At 41.9% G+C, this 22605-nt stretch overlaps 1 protein-coding gene across 1 annotated transcript in view; it reads left to right on the forward strand.

Moving 5' to 3' along the window:
• Window positions 1–22605, forward strand: part of COL6A6 (collagen type VI alpha 6 chain) — a 174145-nt gene that overhangs the window by 58830 nt on the left and 92710 nt on the right. The window contains exons 3-10 of the mRNA XM_036849516.1: window positions 1978–2565; window positions 3822–4442; window positions 5525–6085; window positions 7242–7799; window positions 10794–11369; window positions 13204–13773; window positions 21335–21678; window positions 21762–21840. Coding sequence (XP_036705411.1) covers window positions 1978–2565; window positions 3822–4442; window positions 5525–6085; window positions 7242–7799; window positions 10794–11369; window positions 13204–13773; window positions 21335–21678; window positions 21762–21840 — 3897 coding nt within the window. The remainder of the gene's footprint in view (window positions 1–1977; window positions 2566–3821; window positions 4443–5524; window positions 6086–7241; window positions 7800–10793; window positions 11370–13203; window positions 13774–21334; window positions 21679–21761; window positions 21841–22605) is intronic.

The raw sequence follows: 22605 nt of genomic DNA on the forward strand, positions 1-22605 counted from the left end.
TTCGTTTGTGGCAAAACATTTGTCTTGGTTAAACATCCAGATTTTGCTCCAATTTAAACTGTCTGATTATTGTAAAGAAAGTGCTTTTACCCTGAAGAGAGAGCTCCAGAGCCATCCACTGTCAGCAATCTATGTCCAGTGGACTTGAAGTCAAAACACTGGCCAAGCCTTCACAGCCTCTACCACCTCCTAAATAATCAGTTCTTGTATTGGTCGCTTCATGTCCAGGGCCGCCTAGATTGGCTTTTACAGTTTTCTCAAGGACTCTGACCTTGGAAGCAAGTTTTCTGGAGAGACAGATTAGACTTTGCCCTGCAAACATCTCCCTTTGATGTCTCACTAGGCCTGTTATTAAGCTTTCTAAAGAAAGGCAATGCTTTTTCCCCAGTTGTTCTGTGGTTCAGATATAGTGATGGGCCTGGTTAGAATCTAAATATGCCTCCTGTGCCAGTGGCTACATTTCTTTTCTCCATACAAAATGTGGGGATTTGTCCATGAATAGAAAGGTCATTTTTGGTCACAAGTCAAGCCATCCTAGGCAGTACTCACCTGACAGTCCTCAGAGGGGTTACAGCCTTCTCTTGGAGGAAGATATTGATCCCCCCTCAATTAGTTTTTCCCCTGAGATGCTGCTGGCTATATGATCATCAAAGCAATCTCAAACTGGTTGAAATCAGGTTGTTTAGAAGAAAAGAAAGAATGATTTTGTCCACTATGCCTCGATCAGACTGCTCTAAAGAGAATGAAGTAACATGCTGGGGTGCCAAAGCTGATTTCCTCGCAGTTGTAGACAGGAAAAGATCGAAGTTCTTTTAATTTGATTAGAATTTATCTTGTGCCTATTTCAGATAATCAGAAACTCAGAGTGAGGAGAGACCTTAGATATTTTCTAGTTGAATCTACTCATTTTAAATATGAGGAAACTGAGGCCCAAGTATACTGAATGGCTTGACAGAGCTGGAAGAATTAGCTGATAACAAAGTCAGGACTCACATTGCTTGTTCAATTACACTGTATTTTCTTAAACATACACCATCCAGACGCACACAAATATTTCCCTCCCTTCCCTGGACTAGAAATGGATCTTACAGAACAGTGGTAAGAGCTCTGAATTCAAACCAGCAGACAGACCATGAGCGAATGATATTTTGTGCTTGATCCAAATAACTCTCTATCACATAAAAATATAATTTTACATACCTAGCATTAAATCTGGCATCAAATGAAGCCTTAAAAGCTCAGCAAAGTATTGTATTCCTCTATAAAAATTATATTCTTAATAGAAATTAAAAGTTTCATCCTATTCCTAGCTTAAGGTAGGAATGTTAATGTTAATGTTTCTATCACATTTTACATTTGTGAGAATAAATTTACCAATTATAATGCCCACTCATCAAATAATATTGTAAATAACTTTAAGATAGATTAATGCAATCTCATATTTATGATTTTTAGGATTTTTTTTAAACTTCACCAATTTGACACTTTGAATACAAAACTAATATGTTTATAAGTTAATCAGATCACTTGTTGCGTTGCTTAAGTGGAAATCACAATGAAAGGCTATTTTTTAGATTTCTCCATTCACACAAATTTGATTAGATTCTCAATGAAAATGTTTATCCTGTTGATATAAATTGAGGTCAAATTCTGAAAGAAAAAAAAGACACGGGGAAATTATCCACTAAACATATAAAAACCCATGATTTTTTACTTCTTTATATTTACCTATTTCTACTTAATTCCTTACAAAAGTGATGCTTAATTTCATGATCAGTTCAAACGAGAGGGTGTATAAAGAATCAGCCCAAGAAACAATATTTTTCTTGAGAGAATGTGTATTATTTTCAGTGCATTGGAAAGATATTACAAATACAAGCAAAAGAGGGAAGTAATGTTTTTCCCATATGGTTGGCATTAAACTTGGTAGTACATTTTTGAAGTTTGCTTTGTTTGTGTTTGTCTATGGGTTTGTAGGCCCTGAGTATGCCGATGTGGTGTTTCTGGTGGACAGCTCTGACCACGTGGGAATTAAATCCTTCCCGTTTGTAAAGACGTTCATCAACAAAGTGATCACCAGCCTCCCCATAGAGGCCCACAAGTACCGTGTGGGCCTGGCCCAGTACAGCGACGGGCTGCACGGAGAATTCCAGCTCAGCACCTTCAAGAGCAGAGGCCCCATGTTGAACCACCTCAAGAAGAACTTCATGTTCCTGGGTGGCTCCCTGCGGATTGGGAATGCTCTCCGGGAGGTGCACACGACCTACTTCTCAAACGGGAGGGACAGGAGACAGTTTCCCCCGATCCTGGTGGTCCTGGCTTCGGCCGAGTCCGAGGATGCCGTGGAAGAGGCCTCCGAGGTGCTGCATAACAAAGGGGTGAGGATCATCTCTGTGGGGATGCAGGGGGCATCCGAGGAGACCCTGAAGGCCATGGCCACAGGCCAGTTCCACTACAGCCTCCGGACGGTCCGAGACCTCAGCACGTTCTCCCAAAACATGACGCAGATTCTCAAGGATGCGGCTCAGTACAAGGAAGGAGCAGTCAATGACATTCTTGTGGAAGGTGGGTTCAGGGTGCCTGTGTAGGGATGATGATAAAATGCTTTTGGAATATCAACAAGAGGAGAGGATGGAGACTCTATGAACATCCCCTTCCCCAAAAGCTGGGCTGCATTTTCAGATGTTAAATTCTGCATGTGGAATGATTGTGGCCTTTTTAAATCCAGTGAACTTGGTGAGCCTTGGTTTTCCATGTTTCACTTATTGCTCATCATTCACAGGCTGCCTCCACCCTGCTACCCAGCTGCCTGAGCTTTCTTCCTGGGCTTCAGTTGCTATGTAGTTTTATTCCTGGTTCATTTAAAAGGTCGATTTCCTCCTAAAGAAATCCTTGACTCCAGAAGCCATATAATGTCATCAAAGGATGTTAGAGCTCGAAACAACTTCAGGAAGTCCAAAACCTCTGTTCTGCAGAGAGGAACTTGCGGGCACTCTTAGAGGTGATGTGACCTGGCCCTGGACGAGGCTGCAGTCTGGAGTCAGAGCCACGCCTGTGTGGTTTCAGTCCCGCTCTGCCCCTTCCTGCAGCTGTGTTCTAAATTAGCTTCCCTGTGTTCTGCTCCAACTCCAACCTGCTGTCCTGGTCTGTCCCCTTGTACTCTCCTATTAGCAAGAATGGCCAAGAGTTTATGAACATCATTCAAGAGAGGGGCAGGAGAGAGCCAGTAAAAAACAATTTGCTCAAAGTGTACAAGTCCAAACAAGTGATGTAAGAAACTCACATTATGTCTGGTTAAGTCAGTTTGAGTGAGATGACATATATAACTGTCTATTGATACTGGAGAACGCTGCTTTTCCTGTAGCAATCTATGAAAATATGGGAATCCTATTAATAGCATCTTTCCCAAATAAAATATTGGAATGTCAATTGCTATTCCATTACCATCCTTTAAGAATGTTTGGACTATAACTACTGATTTTATTAGTGATTTTAATACAATAGCAGTAGCTTCTGTTCACTGAGTGACTTTTATGTGCCAGGCCCCATGCTAAACACATGATCTCATTTAATCCCCATAACAACTCTATGAGATCAATATTATGGTTACCTATATTTTACAGGTGTGGAAATTGGAGGTGGAAGATTAGCTAAGCTACCACCTTTGAACCCAGGACCCTCTGATCTCAGCTTCATAATCATTTTGTACACCTTCTTCCATCTTTAAGGGCATAACTAAGTTCTGGTTGAGTTCTATGTGTATTTTAATGCCGAGCAGAGATGCTGAATTGAAACTCTGCCTGTTCATTCCTTGCCCACAGTTTGCCAAGGCCCTTCTGTGGCAGATGTTGTGTTCCTGTTGGATATGTCCGTCAACGGCAGCTGGGAGGACTTTGACTATCTTAAAGAATTCCTGGAAGGAAGTGTATCTGCTCTGGACATCAAGGAAAACTGCATGAGGGTTGGCCTTGTGGCCTATAGCAATGAGACGAAGGTGATTCACGCACTGAGCAGTGGCATAAACAAGTCAGAGATTCTCCAGGATATACAGAACCTCTCTCCCCAGGTCGGGAAGGCCTACACTGGAGCTGCCTTGAGAAAGATCAGGAAGGAGGTCTTCAGCGTGCAGCACGGCAGTCGGAAGAATCAGGGGGTGCCACAGATAGCTGTGCTGGTGACCCACAGCCCGTCTGAGGACAACGTGACCAAGGCTGCTGTGAACCTCCGGCGCCAGGGGGTGACCATCTTCACCATGGGCATAGAGGGGGCCAGCGACGCCCAGCTGGAGAAGATCGCATCTCACCCTGCCGAGCAGTACGTCTCCAAACTGAAAACCTTCTCCGACCTGGCTGCCCACAACCAGACGTTTCTAAAGAAACTGCGGAACCATATCACACACACAGTCTCTGTCATTTCCGAAAGGACTGAAACCCTCAAATCTGGTAAAGCCTTTTGCTGAGAAAAGGATTATTCCCATTGTTTTGCTTTTTTCTTGTCTTGCAGGTGTTCTGTCTACAAAAGGGCTTGGTGGGCATGATGTAGGGAGGGAGAGTGAGTTCCTGACTTTTTAATTTAACTTGAAAATAGGAAATGTAAATTGGAGGAGAATAAAAGCTATTGAGGTGTTGGAATGGGAAGAAGGGATTTCTTTTTTTATTTGCTCTTTTGCACAGCTTTACTTGGATTCTTTGTTACTTCTCAACACTCCAGAATACCTTCCTTTGTTATTTCCCCCTCTGCACTTTTTCCTTTCTCACCTTTGCCTCTCATGTTTCCTTGCTCTTTCCTTTCTTTTTTTTTTTTTTTGTGTGTGTGTACTTTTCTCTCCCTCCTCTTCTTCCCTCAGCCTCAAATTCCAATTTAGAGAATAAACAGGAAGCATGATTTGGATTGAGGACAGAGTAATGAATTTATTGGGAGGTACTATTCTAGTATCAGTGAGTTTAGAGAGAGACAGAGAGCAATGTATTTCATATATTTCATACATACACATGTATTTTTCATAAATTATGTGTGTGCATGCAATACGTATATATATCTGCATCCTTCAACAAATATTTAGAGCATGTCGACTACAAAAGTGTCACTGCCTGACATAAATAAGGCCACTGACAATACCCCTGGTTGTGTTAACTGACCAGGAGTGGATGAAGAGTAAACACTTTGTTCAAGATTTCAAGAAAGACAGCGCTTTGTCCACCATGTCCAGTTAAATGCTACCTTCTCTAGCTCACAAATCACCACTTAACATTTTGCTAAGCAGTTACTCCCTGCTAAGAGAAGTGACTTGTAAAAAGCATCTTCATGTTTTCTTTCTGATCTTTTACTACATCCAGATTGACTCTGATTCCTGATGTAAATCCTCTCAAACTGTCACAGACAATTCATTTGGGTCTTTAACACGGAGAAACTGTTTCCCATTTTTCTGTCTGACGAGGCTGGTGTTTGCCCTTCCTCCCACCTGCCCCTGTGTCTCTGTCCCACTTGCCCCAATGCCACACTCAGTTTTTGTGTTGCATTTTAGGTTGTGTGGACACTGAGGAAGCAGACATCTATCTGCTCATCGATGGCTCTGGGAACACCCAGGCCACGGACTTCCAGGAAATGAAGACCTTCCTTTCAGAGGTTGTAGGGATGTTCAACATCGCTCCCCAGAAGGTGCGAGTTGGGGCTGTCCAGTATGCTGACCGCTGGGACTTGGAATTTGAGATCAATAAATACACCAACAAGCATGATGTGGGAAAGGCCATCGAGAACATCAGGCAGCTGGGCGGGAACACAAACACAGGCGCAGCCTTGAACTTCACCCTGGGGCTGCTGCAGAAAGCAAAGAGGCAGCGGGAAAACAGAGTGCCATGCCACCTTGTTGTTCTGACCAACGGCGTGTCCCAGGACAGCATCTTGGGGCCCGCAAACAGACTGAGAGAGGAGCTCATCCATGTCTATGCCATCGGGGTCAAGGAGGCCAACAAGACACAGCTGCGAGAAATCGCAGGCGAGGAGAAGCGGGTGTACTATGTGCATGACTTTGATGCCTTGAAAGACATAAGAAACCAGGTTGTTCAAGAAATCTGTGCCGAAGAAGGTAGGACTCCTTGCCTTTGGACTTCAGCTCCCAAATTGCTTTCCTGCAGTATTTTTTTTTTTAATTGAAATATAGTTGATTTACAATGCTGTGTAACTTCTGCTGTACAGTTATACGTATATACACATTCTTTTTCATATTCTTTTCCATTATGGTTTACCACAGGATATTGAATATAGTTTCCTGTGCTGTACAGTAGGACCTTTTTGTTTATCCATCCTATACATAACAATTTGCATCTGTTTCCTGCAGTGTTTGATGCTGCAGGTGTGCAGAAACAGCATAAATGACCAAGCTGAGATTCATTGACTCGTGGAGCTGTTTATTATCCAGAACAAAATGAAGGGCCCATTATAGTGTTGCTCTAATTATTATTATCTGAAGCATAAAAAGAATATTTCAGATTTATTTAAGTTGCTTTTTAATAAAATTTGTATGAAATCTTCTAGAGCTAGATAAGTAATTTTCAACTAGGGGTGATTTTTCCCCCTCAGGGGATGGTTGGCAATGTCTAGAGACAATTTTGGTGGTGATAACTAGGGGGTGCTAATTAATTAGTTTCTAATAAGTATTAATTAGCTTCTCCCCACAAATCCCTGTGAGCATAGATCTATGATTAGACACTGCCTGTGTAATATGATCGAATGATTTCTGATTTTAAGGAGTACTACAGGTTTATTTAAACTGCGTTTTGATAAAACGTGTATGAAATCTTCTAGAGTTAGATCAGTAGTTTTCAACCAGGGGTGATTTTGCCCCCTTAGGGAATAGTTGGCAATGTCTAGAGACATTTTTGGTGGTCATAATTGGGGCAGCACTACTGGCATCTAACAGGTAGAGGGCAGGGATACTGCTAAACATCCTACAGTATCCTACAGTGCATGGATTGCCCTCCACAATACAAATTTTCCAGCCCACAATGTCAGTAGTGCTGAGGTTGAGAAACCCTGAGTTACATATTAAAGCAAATTACTAAATAACAAAGAGAATAGGCTCCCTCTCATTGCCTTCAATGCATTATTTACCTGATAACAGCCCTTACTAAGTACATGCTTAACTTACATATAGAATTATTTGTGTTTTGGGTTTTCCTGTTCACTCTTAATGTTTTTACATGAAGCCAACTTGAATAACCCATCTCCTTTCTCTTGTGTAGCCTGCAAAGAGATGAAGGCCGACATCATGTTTCTGGTGGACAGTTCTGGCAGTATAGGACTTGAAAACTTCATCAAAATGAAAACATTTATGAAAAACCTGGTGAGCAAATCTCAGATTGGGGCAGATAGGGTGCAAATCGGTGTAGTCCAGTTCAGTGACATCAATAAGGAGGAGTTTCAGCTCAACAGATATATGTCCCAGGGGGAAATTTCAGATGCAATAGACCGAATGGCTCACATTGGAGAAACTACCTTGACCGGTAGCGCCCTGACCTTCGTGTCTCAGTACTTCAGCCCTGCCAAGGGGGCCCGGCCCAACGTCAGGAAGTTCCTCATCCTCATCACGGACGGTGAGGCTCAGGACATAGTCAAGGACCCAGCAGTGGCACTTCGGCAAGAAGGCATAATTATCTACTCCGTGGGGGTGTTTGGCTCCAATGTCACCCAGCTTGAGGAGATCAGTGGGAGGCCAGAGATGGTTTTTTATGTTAAGAATTTTGACATTCTGCAGCACATTGAAGACGACCTTGTTTTTGGAATATGCAGCCCCCGTGAAGGTAGGCGTGGGCATGTTCACTATAGGGGGATTATCCAAATGCCACACATACATGTTAGTCGTTGTTTCTTGAACTAAGCAGACTACTATTTGAACATTGTATCCTAGTGGCTTTTGACCTGCTTATAGAAATGAAAGTTTCCTCAACAGAACTGTTAAATTAAACAGTAAGGAACAATTCCGATCCACCTAGATTCTTTCCCTTTTGTAGACAAAGCACTAGGGTGATGAATCCTCCATTTAAGGAAAATAGTATCATACTGGATTTTAGGTCTGGTTCCCTAGAAGCAGAAGCTGAGTCAGGGGTTCTTGTGGAAGCGATTTATTTATTTATTTATCTATTGCTTTTCCTTTTTTAAAAATTTTATTGAAGTATAGTTGATTTACAATGTCGTGTTAGTTTCAGGTGTACAGCAAAGTGATTCAGTTATACATACATACATATATATGTTCTTTCTCAGTTTCTTTTCCCATATAGGTTATTATAAAATATTGAGTATAGTTCCCTGTGCTATACCGTAGGTCCTTGTTGGTTATCTATTTTATATATAGTAGTGCGTATATTTAATCCCAACCTCTTAATTTATCCCCTTCCCCCCCCCCCCGTCTTTGGTGACCATAAGTTTGTTTTCTGTCTCTGAGTTTGTTTTGTAAATAAGTTCATTTGTATCTTTTTCTTTTTAAATTCCACGTATAAGTGATATCATATTATATTTGTCTTTCTCTGTCTGGCTTACTTCACTTAGTATGATAATCTCTAGGTCCATCCATGTTGCTGCAAATGGTATTATTTCATTCTTTTTATGGCTGAGTAATATTCCATTATATATATGGACATTTAGGTTGTTCCTTGCCTCAACTATTGTAAACAGTGCTGCTATGAACATTGGGGTGCATGTATCTTTTCGAATTATGGTTACCTCTGGGTTTATGCCCAGGAGTGGGATTGCAGCATCATACGGTAGCTCTATTTTTAGTTTTTTAAGGACTCTCCACACTGTTCTCCATAGTGGCTTCACCAATTTACATTGCCACCAGCAATGTAGGAGGGTTCCCTTTTCTCCACACTTCTCCAGCATTCATTATTTGTAGACTTTTTGATTTATTGAGGAGGTGTTTTCAGAAGAGAAGTAAGGAAGGCAGCATAGGGCATGGGTAAGAGTTAAGCAAGGAGGTGGTCTCAGCTGGAGTCCAGCTTCAGCCTCATCCCACGGGGAGCACTGAAGCATGAATTACATCACAGAGTCGATTCCACCTTGAGGCAGGGGCTCAGCCTTGTATAATCTGAGTTTAGGGGCTACGTGTGGTCCACTGAGACAGGCAATAGAGGGGTATAACCTCCTGGGCAAGGTGTCTCCCCTTTGACCTAACATCCACTATACATGTTTGTTCATTTTGCAATTTTTAAAAATCAATACTTACATAAAATGAGATAATCTTTGTAAAAACATGTTGATATTTATTAAATCCTATAAAAGAGGAATATAATATATGAACTTGAGCAATGGATGCTTCCAAGGAAATAAGTAGGGTAGTCACCAATGTGTTCCTAGGAGACTGCAGAGTAAGGGAAGTGATAAAACTTAGGTTCAGCAGAAATAAGGGACTGATTTATATTGCGACCCATGGGACTTGACGACAGGGGCATTCTGAAAAACCTTTGTGAAGGAGATGGATCTTAATGGAATTTTGAAGGAAAAGAGGGACATTGTTCTGTTGTTCAAATAACAGTTCTGGTCAACCCCCACTGGAAGTCTTGGTGACTGCGGTCTATGTTTTGTGGCAAGAGGAATACACCTGGATTGCATGTCCTGGTAACTCCACCCAGAACAAATCTGACCTTTTTGAAGGGTTCCATCTACTGAGCAGTCTACCCCCCAGCCCCCTGGGTAATCCAAGCAGGTCCCCTGGGCAGCCGAAGGCCAGAGGGACATAGTTTCTTCTTGTGTGGACCCAGACTTTCTGGAGAATTTGGTTACGGCTCTGTACACATGGTCTCTAGTTAGGGGAAAAGTGCATTGGCTTTAGGGTTTGCAACAGCCCTACCACGGAGCAATAAAATAGCTGTCAAGGAAGGGAATGTGGTGAGCCTTGGAGGGGGTGGGGGGAATCCTCTCACAATTCCATTTCTCCAGAATGGATGAGTTAACATTTGGAATACACCTTCCTAAAGCCTGTAGAGAGATGGTGCTACATAGAGACTAAATCATTCACCATCTTACAATTCCACTTCTCCAGAATGAGTGAGTTGGAGTTTGGAACTCTGTACCTTGAGTTAGAATGTGATACACACATGGACTAATTGGGTCTTTCCTGCTTTTCTTTTCCATGGCATTGACCCCACATTTAAAAAGTTAACGAGAAGTCATGCTAGGACCACTTGGTTGGGCCAAGTGTGAAATGGGCTTATTTTTATGACAAGGCCCAATCATGAAAACAGATAATGTCTTAAGAAAGTCAAAAAGGGAGAAAATGTAACCTTGAAAAGTTAATCATGAAAAAATTATACAGTGTTGCCAAATTCATTTTCATCTGGTCATTTCCCCAAGGTTCATCTTAAGAATAAAATCTCATGATCCCTGTGGCTTAAAAAAAATAAACAAATTAGTGTAAATGAAAGCACATGTTGAATGTACCACTTACACAGGAAAATTCCCTTGGAATTTTGAATTTTTTTTTTTTTTTTGGTCCAAAAGCACTTGACATGTTTATCCCTGATGATCCTGTGACCCACCTTCCCACTCCCTTCCCAACCCCTGCAGTAGGCTTCACGTCACATCTGCCTTGTCCTAAAAGCCACCTACATGAGCATTACTATGTACTGGCAGCACAAATGCATGTGTGTTGTGTCTGTTGTCCAGGGAGCGGACATGCCAATGTACAGCTTGATCCTATGGAGAGGAGACACTGGCATTTAAAAAACAGATGGGGGAGGGGAGTCCTGCATGATGTGCAAGCTAATCTCGTCCAGTTTTCCTTTCTCCTCCTCCTTCAGAATGCAAGCGCATTGAAGTTTTAGACATCGTGTTTGTAATTGACAACTCTGGCAGCATTGACCATGATGAGTATAATATCATGAAGGACTTCATGATTGACTTGGTGAAAAAAGCTGATGTGGACAAGAATCATGTCCGGTTTGGGGCTCTGAAGTACGCGGATGACCCAGAGGTGCTGTTTTATCTGGATAAGCTTGGCACAAAATGGGAGGTGATCTCGGAGCTCCAAAATGACCAGCCCATGGGGGGCAACACTTACACCGCCAAGGCCCTGGGCTTCTCAGACCACATGTTCACTGAAGCCCGGGGCAGCCGCCTGCACAAGGGGGTCCCCCAGGTCCTCATCGTAATCACCGATGGGGAATCCCATGATGCCGATAAGCTCAATGCCACAGCCAAGGCCTTGCGGGACAAGGGCATCCTTGTCCTGGCCGTGGGGATCGCTGGTGCCAACCCCATGGAGCTGCTGGCCATGGCAGGATCGAGTGACAAGTACTTCTTCGTGGAAACTTTTGGAAGTCTGAAGGGGATATTTTCAGATGTGTCCGCCAGTGTGTGTAACTCTTCAAAAGTAGGTAAGATTCGTCCATTAAGTTTTTAATTATCAGCAGAGGTCCAAATAAGGGAGAAACCAAAGAGAAGGGGCACTGAGGGCTCTGCAGAAGTTCCCACATTGTGGAATCTCAGGTTGGAAAGACATCAAGGATGTTTCATTTGGCCTTCCACAACATTCCCACTCACTTCTGCTAAAACTCTTCCAACGATGGAAAATTCGCCATTTCGAACAGGCTTTATTTATTGGAACACAAATGTGTTTACATGCACTTTCACCCACTAGTTCTTCTTCTTGTTCTTTACACAAGAAATCAAATCCCTCTCTTCCTAAGAACCAGCGACCACTGCTAGAAGTCCTCTCTCCTCCATTCTGGAAGTCCCCTGTGCCTTCACCCATTTCTGTTATGGCACAAGGTCATTTGCAATATGGAGCCCAATGTTAAGCACTCGGTTTTAGCCTCAGATGTTTCCAGAGAAGAGTGTGAGCAGGACTTCTTTTGCCCTGGATGCTGTGTTTCTATTCCAGCAGCTGGAAATTGCATTGCTGTATGTATGTGTGTATGTATGCATTCATTCATTCATTAAGCTGCCACTTTACACTTTTGTTTCAAAGGGAGACTGTGGTTTATTAAAATTCCTTAGTATTTCTATTAGGATGTGCTTTACTAAAAATACCAAGTATTTTTTATTAGATGAATTAATATTAATCAAGGATTTCAATATCTTGGTGCAGTTCCTTTTAAAATTTATTTAACTTTCCTGTTTTTCATATGCCTTGCCTCCTGAGAATGCAGCTACTGTCTTTTTCTTTCACAAAACTAACAAAATCCATCTGGATCTCACTGAAAACTGGGATGAATCTCTTACTTTCTGTTGGCCAATGTCTAAAAATCAATCTGCCCTTTTCAAGTCCACTGTAGAAGTTGAAATTGAATTTTTATACTGAAAGTTTTCCCTTGGGCACTGAAACAAAGGAATTTAATCAACTAACCAATTCCCGAAGGATCTGTTTACTCTATATTTTATCTCTTCCTTGCTTATCTCGGCTACAGGAATCTCAGACACCTTTAACATTTTCTGAGGTTAAAATGAGAATTAATAAAGTTAGTTCAATGGTGAGCTCTCTGGGGAATTCAAGGAAATGATAATGCTTTCCAGAAGACTAAGGAACACACATGAGCTCGTGCCAAGCATAACTCATTCACTGGCAATGGCCTTTCACATTCTTTTTGTTAATTTGCTGTGTTAAGACAAGGGAAGCCTCTCTAAACCACAGTGCATTGTTCAAAAACATTTTTCTCAAGTAGACATTTTTGCCTGTATACACCAGAAAGTGGGCTGATTAAGAAACAAAACTGACTAGATATAGTCTGGAAGTCATGATTCTCAAAGCTCAATTTGCCCTAAGAAACTAGAAAAGCACTTATTGGCTCAACTGGCCAGCAAGGCCAAGCCAATAATACAGACCATCTCTCTCTTGTTTGCATCCCTAAATGGAGGTGTGTTTTTTCTTGCTATGCTGCTACTGTCACTGAGCTTTCTGGAAGAGTTAAAGCTAGATTGCAGGTGAGAACAATATTTCTGTGACACCACACCCATTTCTCTGACATCTCGGTGTGAGACCAAATGGAAAAGCCAAGAGAAGCCTAGAAGGACGTGGGGATTGTATATGCCTCATGCTGCCTTTATAACCAATTGTTTGTTTTTGTTTCCTCTCCAATTAATGGGACCACAGGGTGGCTTAAGCTAAGAAACCACCTTCAGAAATAGCATTTCTCTGTAGCTGGAAACGTTTGACTTCTGCTGGGTTAGAGAAAGAATAAAAATCTGATTTTGTTGCTGTGTACTTTGTAGATTGTGAAATTGAAAAAGTAGACCTCGTGTTCCTCATGGATGGTTCGAATAGCATTCATCCAGATGACTTCAAGAAGATGAAGAAATTCTTGGCATCTGTCGTTCAAGACTTCGATGTCAGTGTCAACAGAGTGCGTATAGGAGCTGCCCAGTTCAGCCACACTTACCGGCCGGAGTTTCCACTGGGAACTTTCATCGGCAAAAAGGAGATCTCCTTTCAGATTGAAAACATCCAGCAGATCTTTGGAAACACGTACATTGGCTCTGCTCTCCGGCAGGTAGGGCACTACTTCCAGCCGGACATGGGCAGCCGGATCAACACAGGTACCCCGCAGGTGCTGCTGGTCCTCACAGATGGCCAGTCCCAAGACGAAGTGGCTCAGGCCGCCGAAGAGCTGAGACACAAAGGGATCAACATTTACTCCGTGGGCATCGGGGATGTGGATGACCAGCAGCTCGTTCAGATCACCGGGACCGCCGATAAAAAACTGACAGTTCACAACTTTGACGAACTGAAAAAGGTCAAGAAGAGGATCGTTCGCAACATCTGTACCTCGGGGGGTGAGAGCAGTGAGTATTGAAAGTGTCCTTCGTGTTTGTTCCTTCCCTGGGGCTGGTGGGAAAATGTAGATTTGTGCCTCTGGATTTCAAATGAAACTTTTCACTGTTATCAAGTATTTTGTGTGACTTGTGGATTAAGAAACAGGATATCGGAGAGACTCTGTCCTTTTTTCTCCCCGTCTCCTGGGAGTACATGCCCCTTCTGTGAATGGGAATGCCTCAGCTTCCGAAGGTGTGAGGAGAAGGCCGTTGTTTACACTCTGGTTGGTTTCAGAGGCTGCGGAATGTGTTCCAAAGAAATGAACTATTTGACAGACTTGGGTTGCCTGGCAACGGGGCTGCCAAGTGCTGCCACAGGTAGGGAGGGAACATAAGTAGAGGTTTAGAGCTTTGTTATGAAACTTCACTGCAGGAGTTGGTGAATATCTTCTTAAAAATTAGCACATTTTGACATTTTTCCAATAGATGGAAAGAAAGGTCTTCAAGGATAAATAACTGTTTCTATTTTTATAAAAGTTCTGACTGGGTTAGCTGTGATTCTGTATAACTACTTGTGGATTATAACTAACCCTGGATTTCCACCCGGGAGAGGAAGGCTACACGGTTGCTAAGAGGCAGCTCTGGAAATGGTCAGTTAACTGGGCTGCAAATCCCCACTCCATGGCCATTTTTTCTTGGACAAGTGGCTTAACTTTTCTAAGTTTAAAATTTTCTCCTCTGTAAAATGTGAATGACAGAACACCTAGTTCAGAAGATCATTGTGAAGATGAAACGAGAAAATGCATATGTAACGTTACTTTGAATAAGCATGACACCTGGGATGCCATTATAGAGTTACTTCACTTTTGTCTACCGTTGACCCATTCAGTTTATTCATGGGGGTCAGCTCTTCCCTTGCCCTCAGTCACTTTCAGGAAATAAGTGAATCTCTTCTTGGTGATGAATATGTCCATCCCCGTGGGACTATTCAAACTTCACGCTCCATGAAGTTTACTGCGCTTTCCCTGCCACAGGCCACTCACCATGACAGAAGCGACTACACACGGTTGGCATTTTATCCATTGTTCCCCACCTCCCACTTCTGCCCCCTTCTCCCAGGCCCTGCCTTCTTCTTACTGACCATGGTTTCTGGCCTCTCCAGAATGGGCTGGGGAAGGGAGAGGAGCCAAAGAGATTCAGGAAAGTTCCTACTTGATGGCGCTTTTCAGGACTTCGTTTTCTCAGTAACCCATGTCTAAAGCTGGGCCCATTCATGAATGTTTCAATGACTTCCCCTTCCCCCCCCCACCAAAGCACATTTGTCAGGGCATCACTGTCTCTCCACCATAGCTCCCTTAAGGACGGTGAGCATCTCTCAATTCCAGATGTTCCCTTATGCTTTTCTCAGCCTCTGGGCATCTAGTGATGCCTCCAGCTTTATCTGCTGCCAGCTCTTTGCCCCTCCAGGTGGCCTTCTTGGATGGGAGATCAGAGGAGCCCAACACAGTTCTTTCTTACATACAGCCATATCACCTCCATGGGAAACAATTATATGTCAATTTCCCCAGTAAAGACTGGAAGTTCCAGCCCCCCGGTGTGGGTGCCTCTCCTTTGCAGAGAACAGCGTGCCATCGTGTCTCATTCTTTAGAATTTCTAGGCCGTGTCATCTCCAAGTTACCTCTCAAATCTCCTCTCTCTTGACTTAAAGAGGACGTTACCTCCTCTCCTTGTGTGTGTGTGTGTGCTTGCGGGGATAGACCTCATGGCACACCAAACATCCTCTCCAAAAGTGCTCCTCTAAACTCCAAGCTCAAACCTTTTATAAGACCCAGTGTGTGAGCCAAAGGTTAAGAGTCCTGTCATTGGTCAGGAACTATTGCCTTTGTAAATCCCACTCTACTTTCCCCCCATACTTTGGAATGTGCCTGGTGACCTCAGCCAAACCTTCCACATGACTTTCCGTTTTCACATGAAATACCCATTTCCAATTATTAGGCAGAAAATGATCCTGGAACCATCTAGTCTATCCTAGAGAGGGTGAAAGAAAACCATGTGGAAAGTCAAAACAGCAGTCATGAATGTATAAATAAATAAATAAACAAATAAGGAAAGTACCCTATAAAGATAAACTTGAAGTGATTACTGTAGCAAACAAGAATGTGTGAGGCCTTTGTAGCCAAGCCTGGGCTGAGGACTAATGAGGCTAGAGTGATAAAGCTGATAAAGCTTCAAAAGGCTGTGCAGACATAGCAGAGGATACTAGCTCCTCTTAAACGATAAACCCCTAAATCAAGGAAATCAGACAGTAGCTTGGTGTGTCTCAAAGCAAACCAGTTTCAGAGCCTGAACATCCAGCTTTGCTTCTTATTAAAATATGCACCACTTTGGAGAGGTCACTAGCCTTTCTTACTTTTCTCATTTGTGCAGTTAAATCATCTCTGTTTCTCTGATTGTACTTAGGATTCAATTTATGGGAAAGAATGGTCAGCTGCATGGAGATATGAGGGAAGAATCAGTATTTCTTGTGCATCTGTGTAGGCTCAAGCATTTTAAAGTGTTTTAAATGCATTATCTCATTAAACTCCCAAGCCCTCTGTGGTTTGGTTTCATTCCCATTTATAAATGAGAAACTAGGGCTCTAAGGAATATTGGTAACCTGACCCAGATCATACAGGAGGCAACAAAGTAAGCAAATTTTGAAACCTAGGTCTGTCTGATTCCAATCCATTTGTGGGTTGTTAAATAAGCTGCCAGTTCTCTTGATATAATTGCTGTCTAGGTTATCTGATGCTTACATTATAAATGATGTGCTTCAACAGTTAATAGCTGAAACTTATTAAGACATCATGGGTTTATATCTCAAAAGCTGCTGCTCCCTAAGGAAGCCACTCGCTGCTAAGCTGTCACTTCCAACAGCACAATCTAACACTTGTAACCTGCATGATCTGGCATCACTAGACACCCTGGAGGTGGTGAAATAAGGTCGTTCAGCGTAGGAGCTCCAGACAGGCCTGGATCTGATTCCCACATGCGAGATCCACCATAATAACTATGAGACCTCGGGCCAGCTTCTCTAAGTCACAGCTTCCCCTTCTGCAAAATGAGAATTAGAAGCACTTCTACTTATTCTGTGTTTCATAAGGACACGTGAGGAATGCATGGGAAGTGTGTATAAATGTTCAGCATGTCTTGTTTACTCTCACAGCGTATTACAGAGGGTATCTTGAAGTGATCTCATTAATACAGGTACATGGAGTGATGGGGTAGTTTAGTTCACAGAAGGACAGTGTACCAAGAGTTCCTTGGTTCAGGAGCTTTAATAGTTTAGCAACATTTCAGAGCCATATTCCAATTTAATGCCTCAACATGCACCAAATTCCCCTAAACAACTAAACTCCAAAGTCTGTTTTCTTATCTTCATTCATGCTTATTCTGATTTTTCTTGGAGTCTGCCTATTCTGACCACCCAAAGGAGACCCCAGGCAGTTTTCAGGATATGGACTTGCTGCCTTTTCTGGTGTGGAGCCATGACTGGGTAGCAAAAGAATCGAGAGTACCTCTCATCTTTTACATCATCATGGAAGATGAGTCAAAAAGGAGATTCAGCAAAAGGCCAGTCTGATGAAGATGAAGTAGACACACCCTCAGGAACTGACTCAAGGAATGTGGGAAATATAAGGAAAAAATAGATGGTCATTTCCAACTTTTCTTGACAACTCTCTTTATGTTCCTGTCTTAATAGCGTTCTCTAGAAAGCAGAGCTTAAAGCACAGTTTATGTGCTAATACTCCAGTGGGAGTACAGTCCCAGGGAAGTAAGAGTGAGTGGAGGGAAGTGATACAGGAAAAAGAAAAGTACATACAAGATGTACATTACCAAGATAGCTAAAGCTTTTGAGAAAGCATCACTGGTACATTGGTCCTGCAGAACATCACCCAGGGAAGCCTCAGAACCACTGCACAGACCAGCCCATCAGGGGGAATAAAGGCTGGTTATCGGCCGGTTCCTTCCTATCTACTGCCTCTCACTGGTCAGAGTTCACCCCATGGAGACTTACTCTCCCACCCTACTGCATCGCACTACCAGCCCTTTGGAAAACCAGATACGGGGCCAGCAGTGCGTTGTATCTGTGGCTGAAGTAGTGGAAGGGGCCAGAGCTCCCGTGAGTTCAGTTGGGTTGGACGTGGGCACCAGAGTCATTGAGGACCTACAGCAGTGAGAATGATGGAGGCCGTGTCAAAGCCTGCCCATCCCCCATAGTGTGGGAGACCCAGCGATGGCGGCTGCCGAGGCTCTCCAGTGGACAAATGTCCAACTCCTGGGTGTGTGTGCGGCCGGGGCCGGGGGAGGGGTAAGGCAGAAGCAATCTGGGAGGTATATAAACTAGGTCTTGACCTTACTATATTTTCTAGATCATTCTATCTCTTTTTTTCATCTAAGATATCCCCTTCTTTCAAATCTCCAAAGAAATTTTTCTCTTATCCCAGGTAATAACAGTCAACAGCCCGACTTTGCCCTTTTCTCAAAAATCTTTTGAGAAAAGGGCAAAAATCTCAAAAATCTGTCTTCTAATCTTATAAATATACCCTACCATCTTGACAGTATTTCTTTCTTTTCTTAAAAATTTTATTGAAGTATAGTTGCTTTGCAATGTTGTGTTAATTTCTGCTATACAGCAAAGTGATTCAGTTATACATACATATATATATATATATTCTTTTTCATATTCTTTTCCATTATGGTTTATTACAGGACATTGAATATAGTTCCCTGTGCTGTACAGTAGGTCCTTGTTGTTTATCTACTTTATATATAGTAGTTTGTATCTGCTAATCCAATTTATCCCTCCCCTATCCCCTTCCCCCTTTGGTAACCATAAGTTTGTTCTCTGTGTCTGTGAGTCTGTTTCATAAATATGTTCATTTGTTTGACAGTATTTCTTAATACTAAAAATCTGCCATCATTAACTCCAATTAAGGACTTTCTTTATAAGTCAGATAATTAAAATCAGCTTTGGGGTTTAGCAGGAGACCATTACTGTCTAGTTCAATCCTTTTTTTTCTGTTCTTTTGTATTTTTATTTTGAAATATATAATCTTCTTATTTTTATAGACAAGAAAATTAATGCCCGGAGAGGTTAAGAGATTTGGCAGAAGTTATTTGGTAGTAACACAGCAGTGACCTGTACAGGACTAAAACTAAACTCTGCCTCCCCAATCCAGGGTTCCACACTGCTATTTGGCAAATTCTCAGAGTACTGGTTTACTTGTGTTTATCACCTTCTGTAGCCAGTCCAATGGATTACCTTCTTAATTTCCCTTGCATTTATTATCCCCTTTTGATTCCCACTCCTGCTATTCTATTGATACTATAATCCTTCATTATTTCTCTTTGGAAATCCACTTTTAGCCTTCTTCCTAGCCCACTTCCAAAATCATCCCTGCCTCTTCAAAGGCCTCTTAATTTTTTTTTTTTAATTATTTATTTATTTATTTATTTATTTATTTATTTATGGCTGTGTTGGGTCTTCGTTTCTTGTGCGAGGGCTTTCTCTAGTTGCGGCAAGCGGGGGCCACTCTTCATCGCGGTGCGCGGGCCTCTCATTATCGCCGCCTCTCTTGTTGCGGAGCACAGGCTCCAGACGCACAGGCTCAGTAGTTGTGGCTCACGGGCCCAGTTGCTCCGCGGCATGTGGGATCTTCCCAGACCAGGGCTCGAACCCGTGTCCCCTGCATTGGCAGGCAGATTCTCAACCACTGCGCCACCAGGGAAGCCCAGGCCTCTTAATTTGAGGGCAGATGTCCTGCAGAGTCTGCAAGGCCATTCCATGATTTGCATGGCCCACTCTCTCTAATTGTATGTACTTGTAGACATATGACTGCCACCTCTGGACTTGTTCCCCAAATTCCATTCCTTTGATCACATTATCATGGACTCATTTGTCAATTTGAATTAGTTAAATAAACACCAGGAACTTGTTTACTAGAGTTTATAATCTCAGTAAACTAGACAAAAAGTTAAAACACTTTATTTTTAAAGGGGACAGTTCCCAGGAACACTCAATGACATTTTGGCATATTTGCCAATGTTTGTTTTTTCACAAGAGACTGTTCTCCTTGAAGGCAGTAATGTGTTTTGGTAAATGAATGGTTTTCTGTTCAGGGATTAAAACAATGTTCGTCCAAGAGTGAAACTTTCAATCTCAAAATAGAAATGAAAGGATATAGATTTAAGAGGAAGCTTGGAAAGGACATATTCTAGTGCTCCCTTCTGACTAGTTTCATTTTTTTATCTCACTTTCTGAATATTGGAGAAGACGTTTTCCAATTAAGTACAGTAAAATAAGAAAACTCACCTTTCAGATGTTTTGGTGACTTTGATTTACCTCAAATGTCATGGTGAAAATTGATTATCAAATAAGGTTTCTTCTCCCTCACCCAACTCTTTTATCATTAAAAGTGAATCAAGTTCCTGTCCGTTGTTTTAAGAACTGAAACTGATATTTTGGTTTCAAAGACTTGCAAATGCCCAACTGACCAGTGTGTCTGGAAGGCAGGCGTTTGTCTACACAACAAATATCTGAAAAACTGCTTCTCTAAATAATGCAAATTAAAAATAAACATCCCTATGCCTTATTTTACCAAGCAAGCTGTGTGTGTGTGGAATTTGCTGGAAAAGGTTGAAGTTTCTAGTCAACCTAAAAGTTCTTGAAAAAAGAGTATATATGTCATAGGATTTTACCCTTCTCATTATCTTCCTGTTAGGAGGCTCAGCTTAAAATTTCAAGCCCTTGTAGTTTCTCCGGTGCTTAAATGTCTCTAGAGTTAATAAGGATGAGAGCAAAGCACTTTAAACGCAATGCTTCTCTAAGTATTTCTTAAACTCCAAAATAGCAGTGGCTTTGGCTTCCTGAGTGGCTGAGCTCTGAACACAAAGCTTTCTTTGACATGGTTGAATATGGGTAATTCGGTACCCAGTTTCTTCACTTGAAGGACTCCAACCAAGCAAGATCTCAAAGGATCTCACGGAGTCTCTGTTTTTCTTTTTATTTTTCTTTTCTGAGTGGATGTTAGGAGACAAAAAGAGGAATCAAAGATTCTTTTCAGAAAGATAAATCATCAAAATCATTCCTTTAGGAGTCTTTTGTGTTTTATTTTTTCTAAATTACTTTCTCTATTCAAGTGTTCTAATATTTCCCTTATAATTATAGTTTAATATTTGTTGAATGACCTCAGTTATAAATAGCATGATATGAATTTCCTATTTTATACTGTTAACATTTCCACAACATATTTCAGCTATTTAAGTGACTACATAGCTTTTTCAATGGACACAATGAAATCTTTCAGAACTTCATTATAGAATCATCTAGATTTTATAGATGCTAAAAAAATAACACTTTTTTTATGAAAAAAAAGTGAAAGAGTGATTCTGAGCCTCTTCCATTATTCACTCATGCTCTTTCTTTTTTTCCAACTTTATAACTGGGACAGAAACAAGAATTCCAAGTCCTGTGATTCAGACATGACATCCAAGTCAAATAAAGCTATTTGTTAGTCTAATAAGATATGCTTTTCCCTTGAATCCTAGATTGCTTTGTGGACATTGTGGTGGGATTTGACATCTCAACACAGCAGAATGGGCAGACTTTGCTTGAAGGTCAGCCTTGGATGGAAACTTACCTTCCAGACATCTTACGTGCCATCAGTTCCCTCAGTGGGGTAAGCTGTGAGGTGGGCACGGAGACTCAGGTTAGTGTGGCTTTTCAAGTGACCAATGCCATGGAAAAATATTCCCCCAAGTTTGAGATCTACAGTGAAAACATACTGGACAGCTTGAAGGATGTAACAGTTAAAAGACCATCTCTTCTCAACACAAACCTCTTGAGTTCTCTGTGGGGTGCATTTCAGAATAAATCAGCTGCTCGGGGAAAGGTAACTTGGTTTTATTTTATTTATTGGCCTTTGGTGCAATGACTTCCTTTTTACTCATTTTTCTTTTTTGAATACTTTCCTAGGTGGTTCTCTTATTTTCAGATGGATTGGATGATGATGTTGAAAAACTTGAACAAAAATCTGATGAACTTAGAAAAGAAGGTACCAAGCCTGGGGAGGACTGGGAAAGGAGTGTTGATGAACTTTATAATCTCAAAACTCATTTCTAACTCTTACATTTCCAGACACTCAAATAGCACTGAATTTGCCAGCCTCTCCACTCTGGATGCACTTGGCAGAGCAAATGAGCTCTCACAGCATTTTGGCATCTACTTTTTCCTCTCCCCATATGAAACAGCACTGAATACAGTGTCCTATCCTTTCTCTCATATCACTTTATTTCTTCTTCCTAAGCTTTCCTGGAGGATGTTCCTGTCTCCCTTGCCCCGCATTGTCTAATATTGCTATGTCTGTAGTGTCAGCAGAAGTGAGCCAGGTATATTTCTCCTTGACTAAGGAATGGGAGAGTTGGATTATTTTCTTCTAACACTCTTAAAGTTTCCAGAGTTACAAGCAGTGTTGGACAAGTTTACTCATGTTTCGGGACTTCATAATCAGTTCCTTCCTTCAGATAACAGATGGAGCAACTATGGTGTTTATGAGTTTGTAAAGCTCTGGCACCAGGCTTTCGGCTTTAGAAACCAGCGCCCATTCTGACTCATTGTCAGTTCATACTAAAATATGGATCAGTGGAAGAAAAATGCATTCACATGTTCCAATTTGACTGAAAATAGAAATACTTTTTTATAAGTGGATGTAATTGGTACTCCACCCAGACCCCTTTACAGACAGGTTTCCCCATCCTCCATCTGCTAACACGTTACCCACAGGTTCCACTTTCTCTGAGGAACTGCCCTTTGCCAGTGG

This window comes from Balaenoptera musculus, chromosome 4, assembly GCF_009873245.2.
Source record: "Balaenoptera musculus isolate JJ_BM4_2016_0621 chromosome 4, mBalMus1.pri.v3, whole genome shotgun sequence".
NCBI lineage: Eukaryota > Metazoa > Chordata > Mammalia > Artiodactyla > Balaenopteridae > Balaenoptera > Balaenoptera musculus.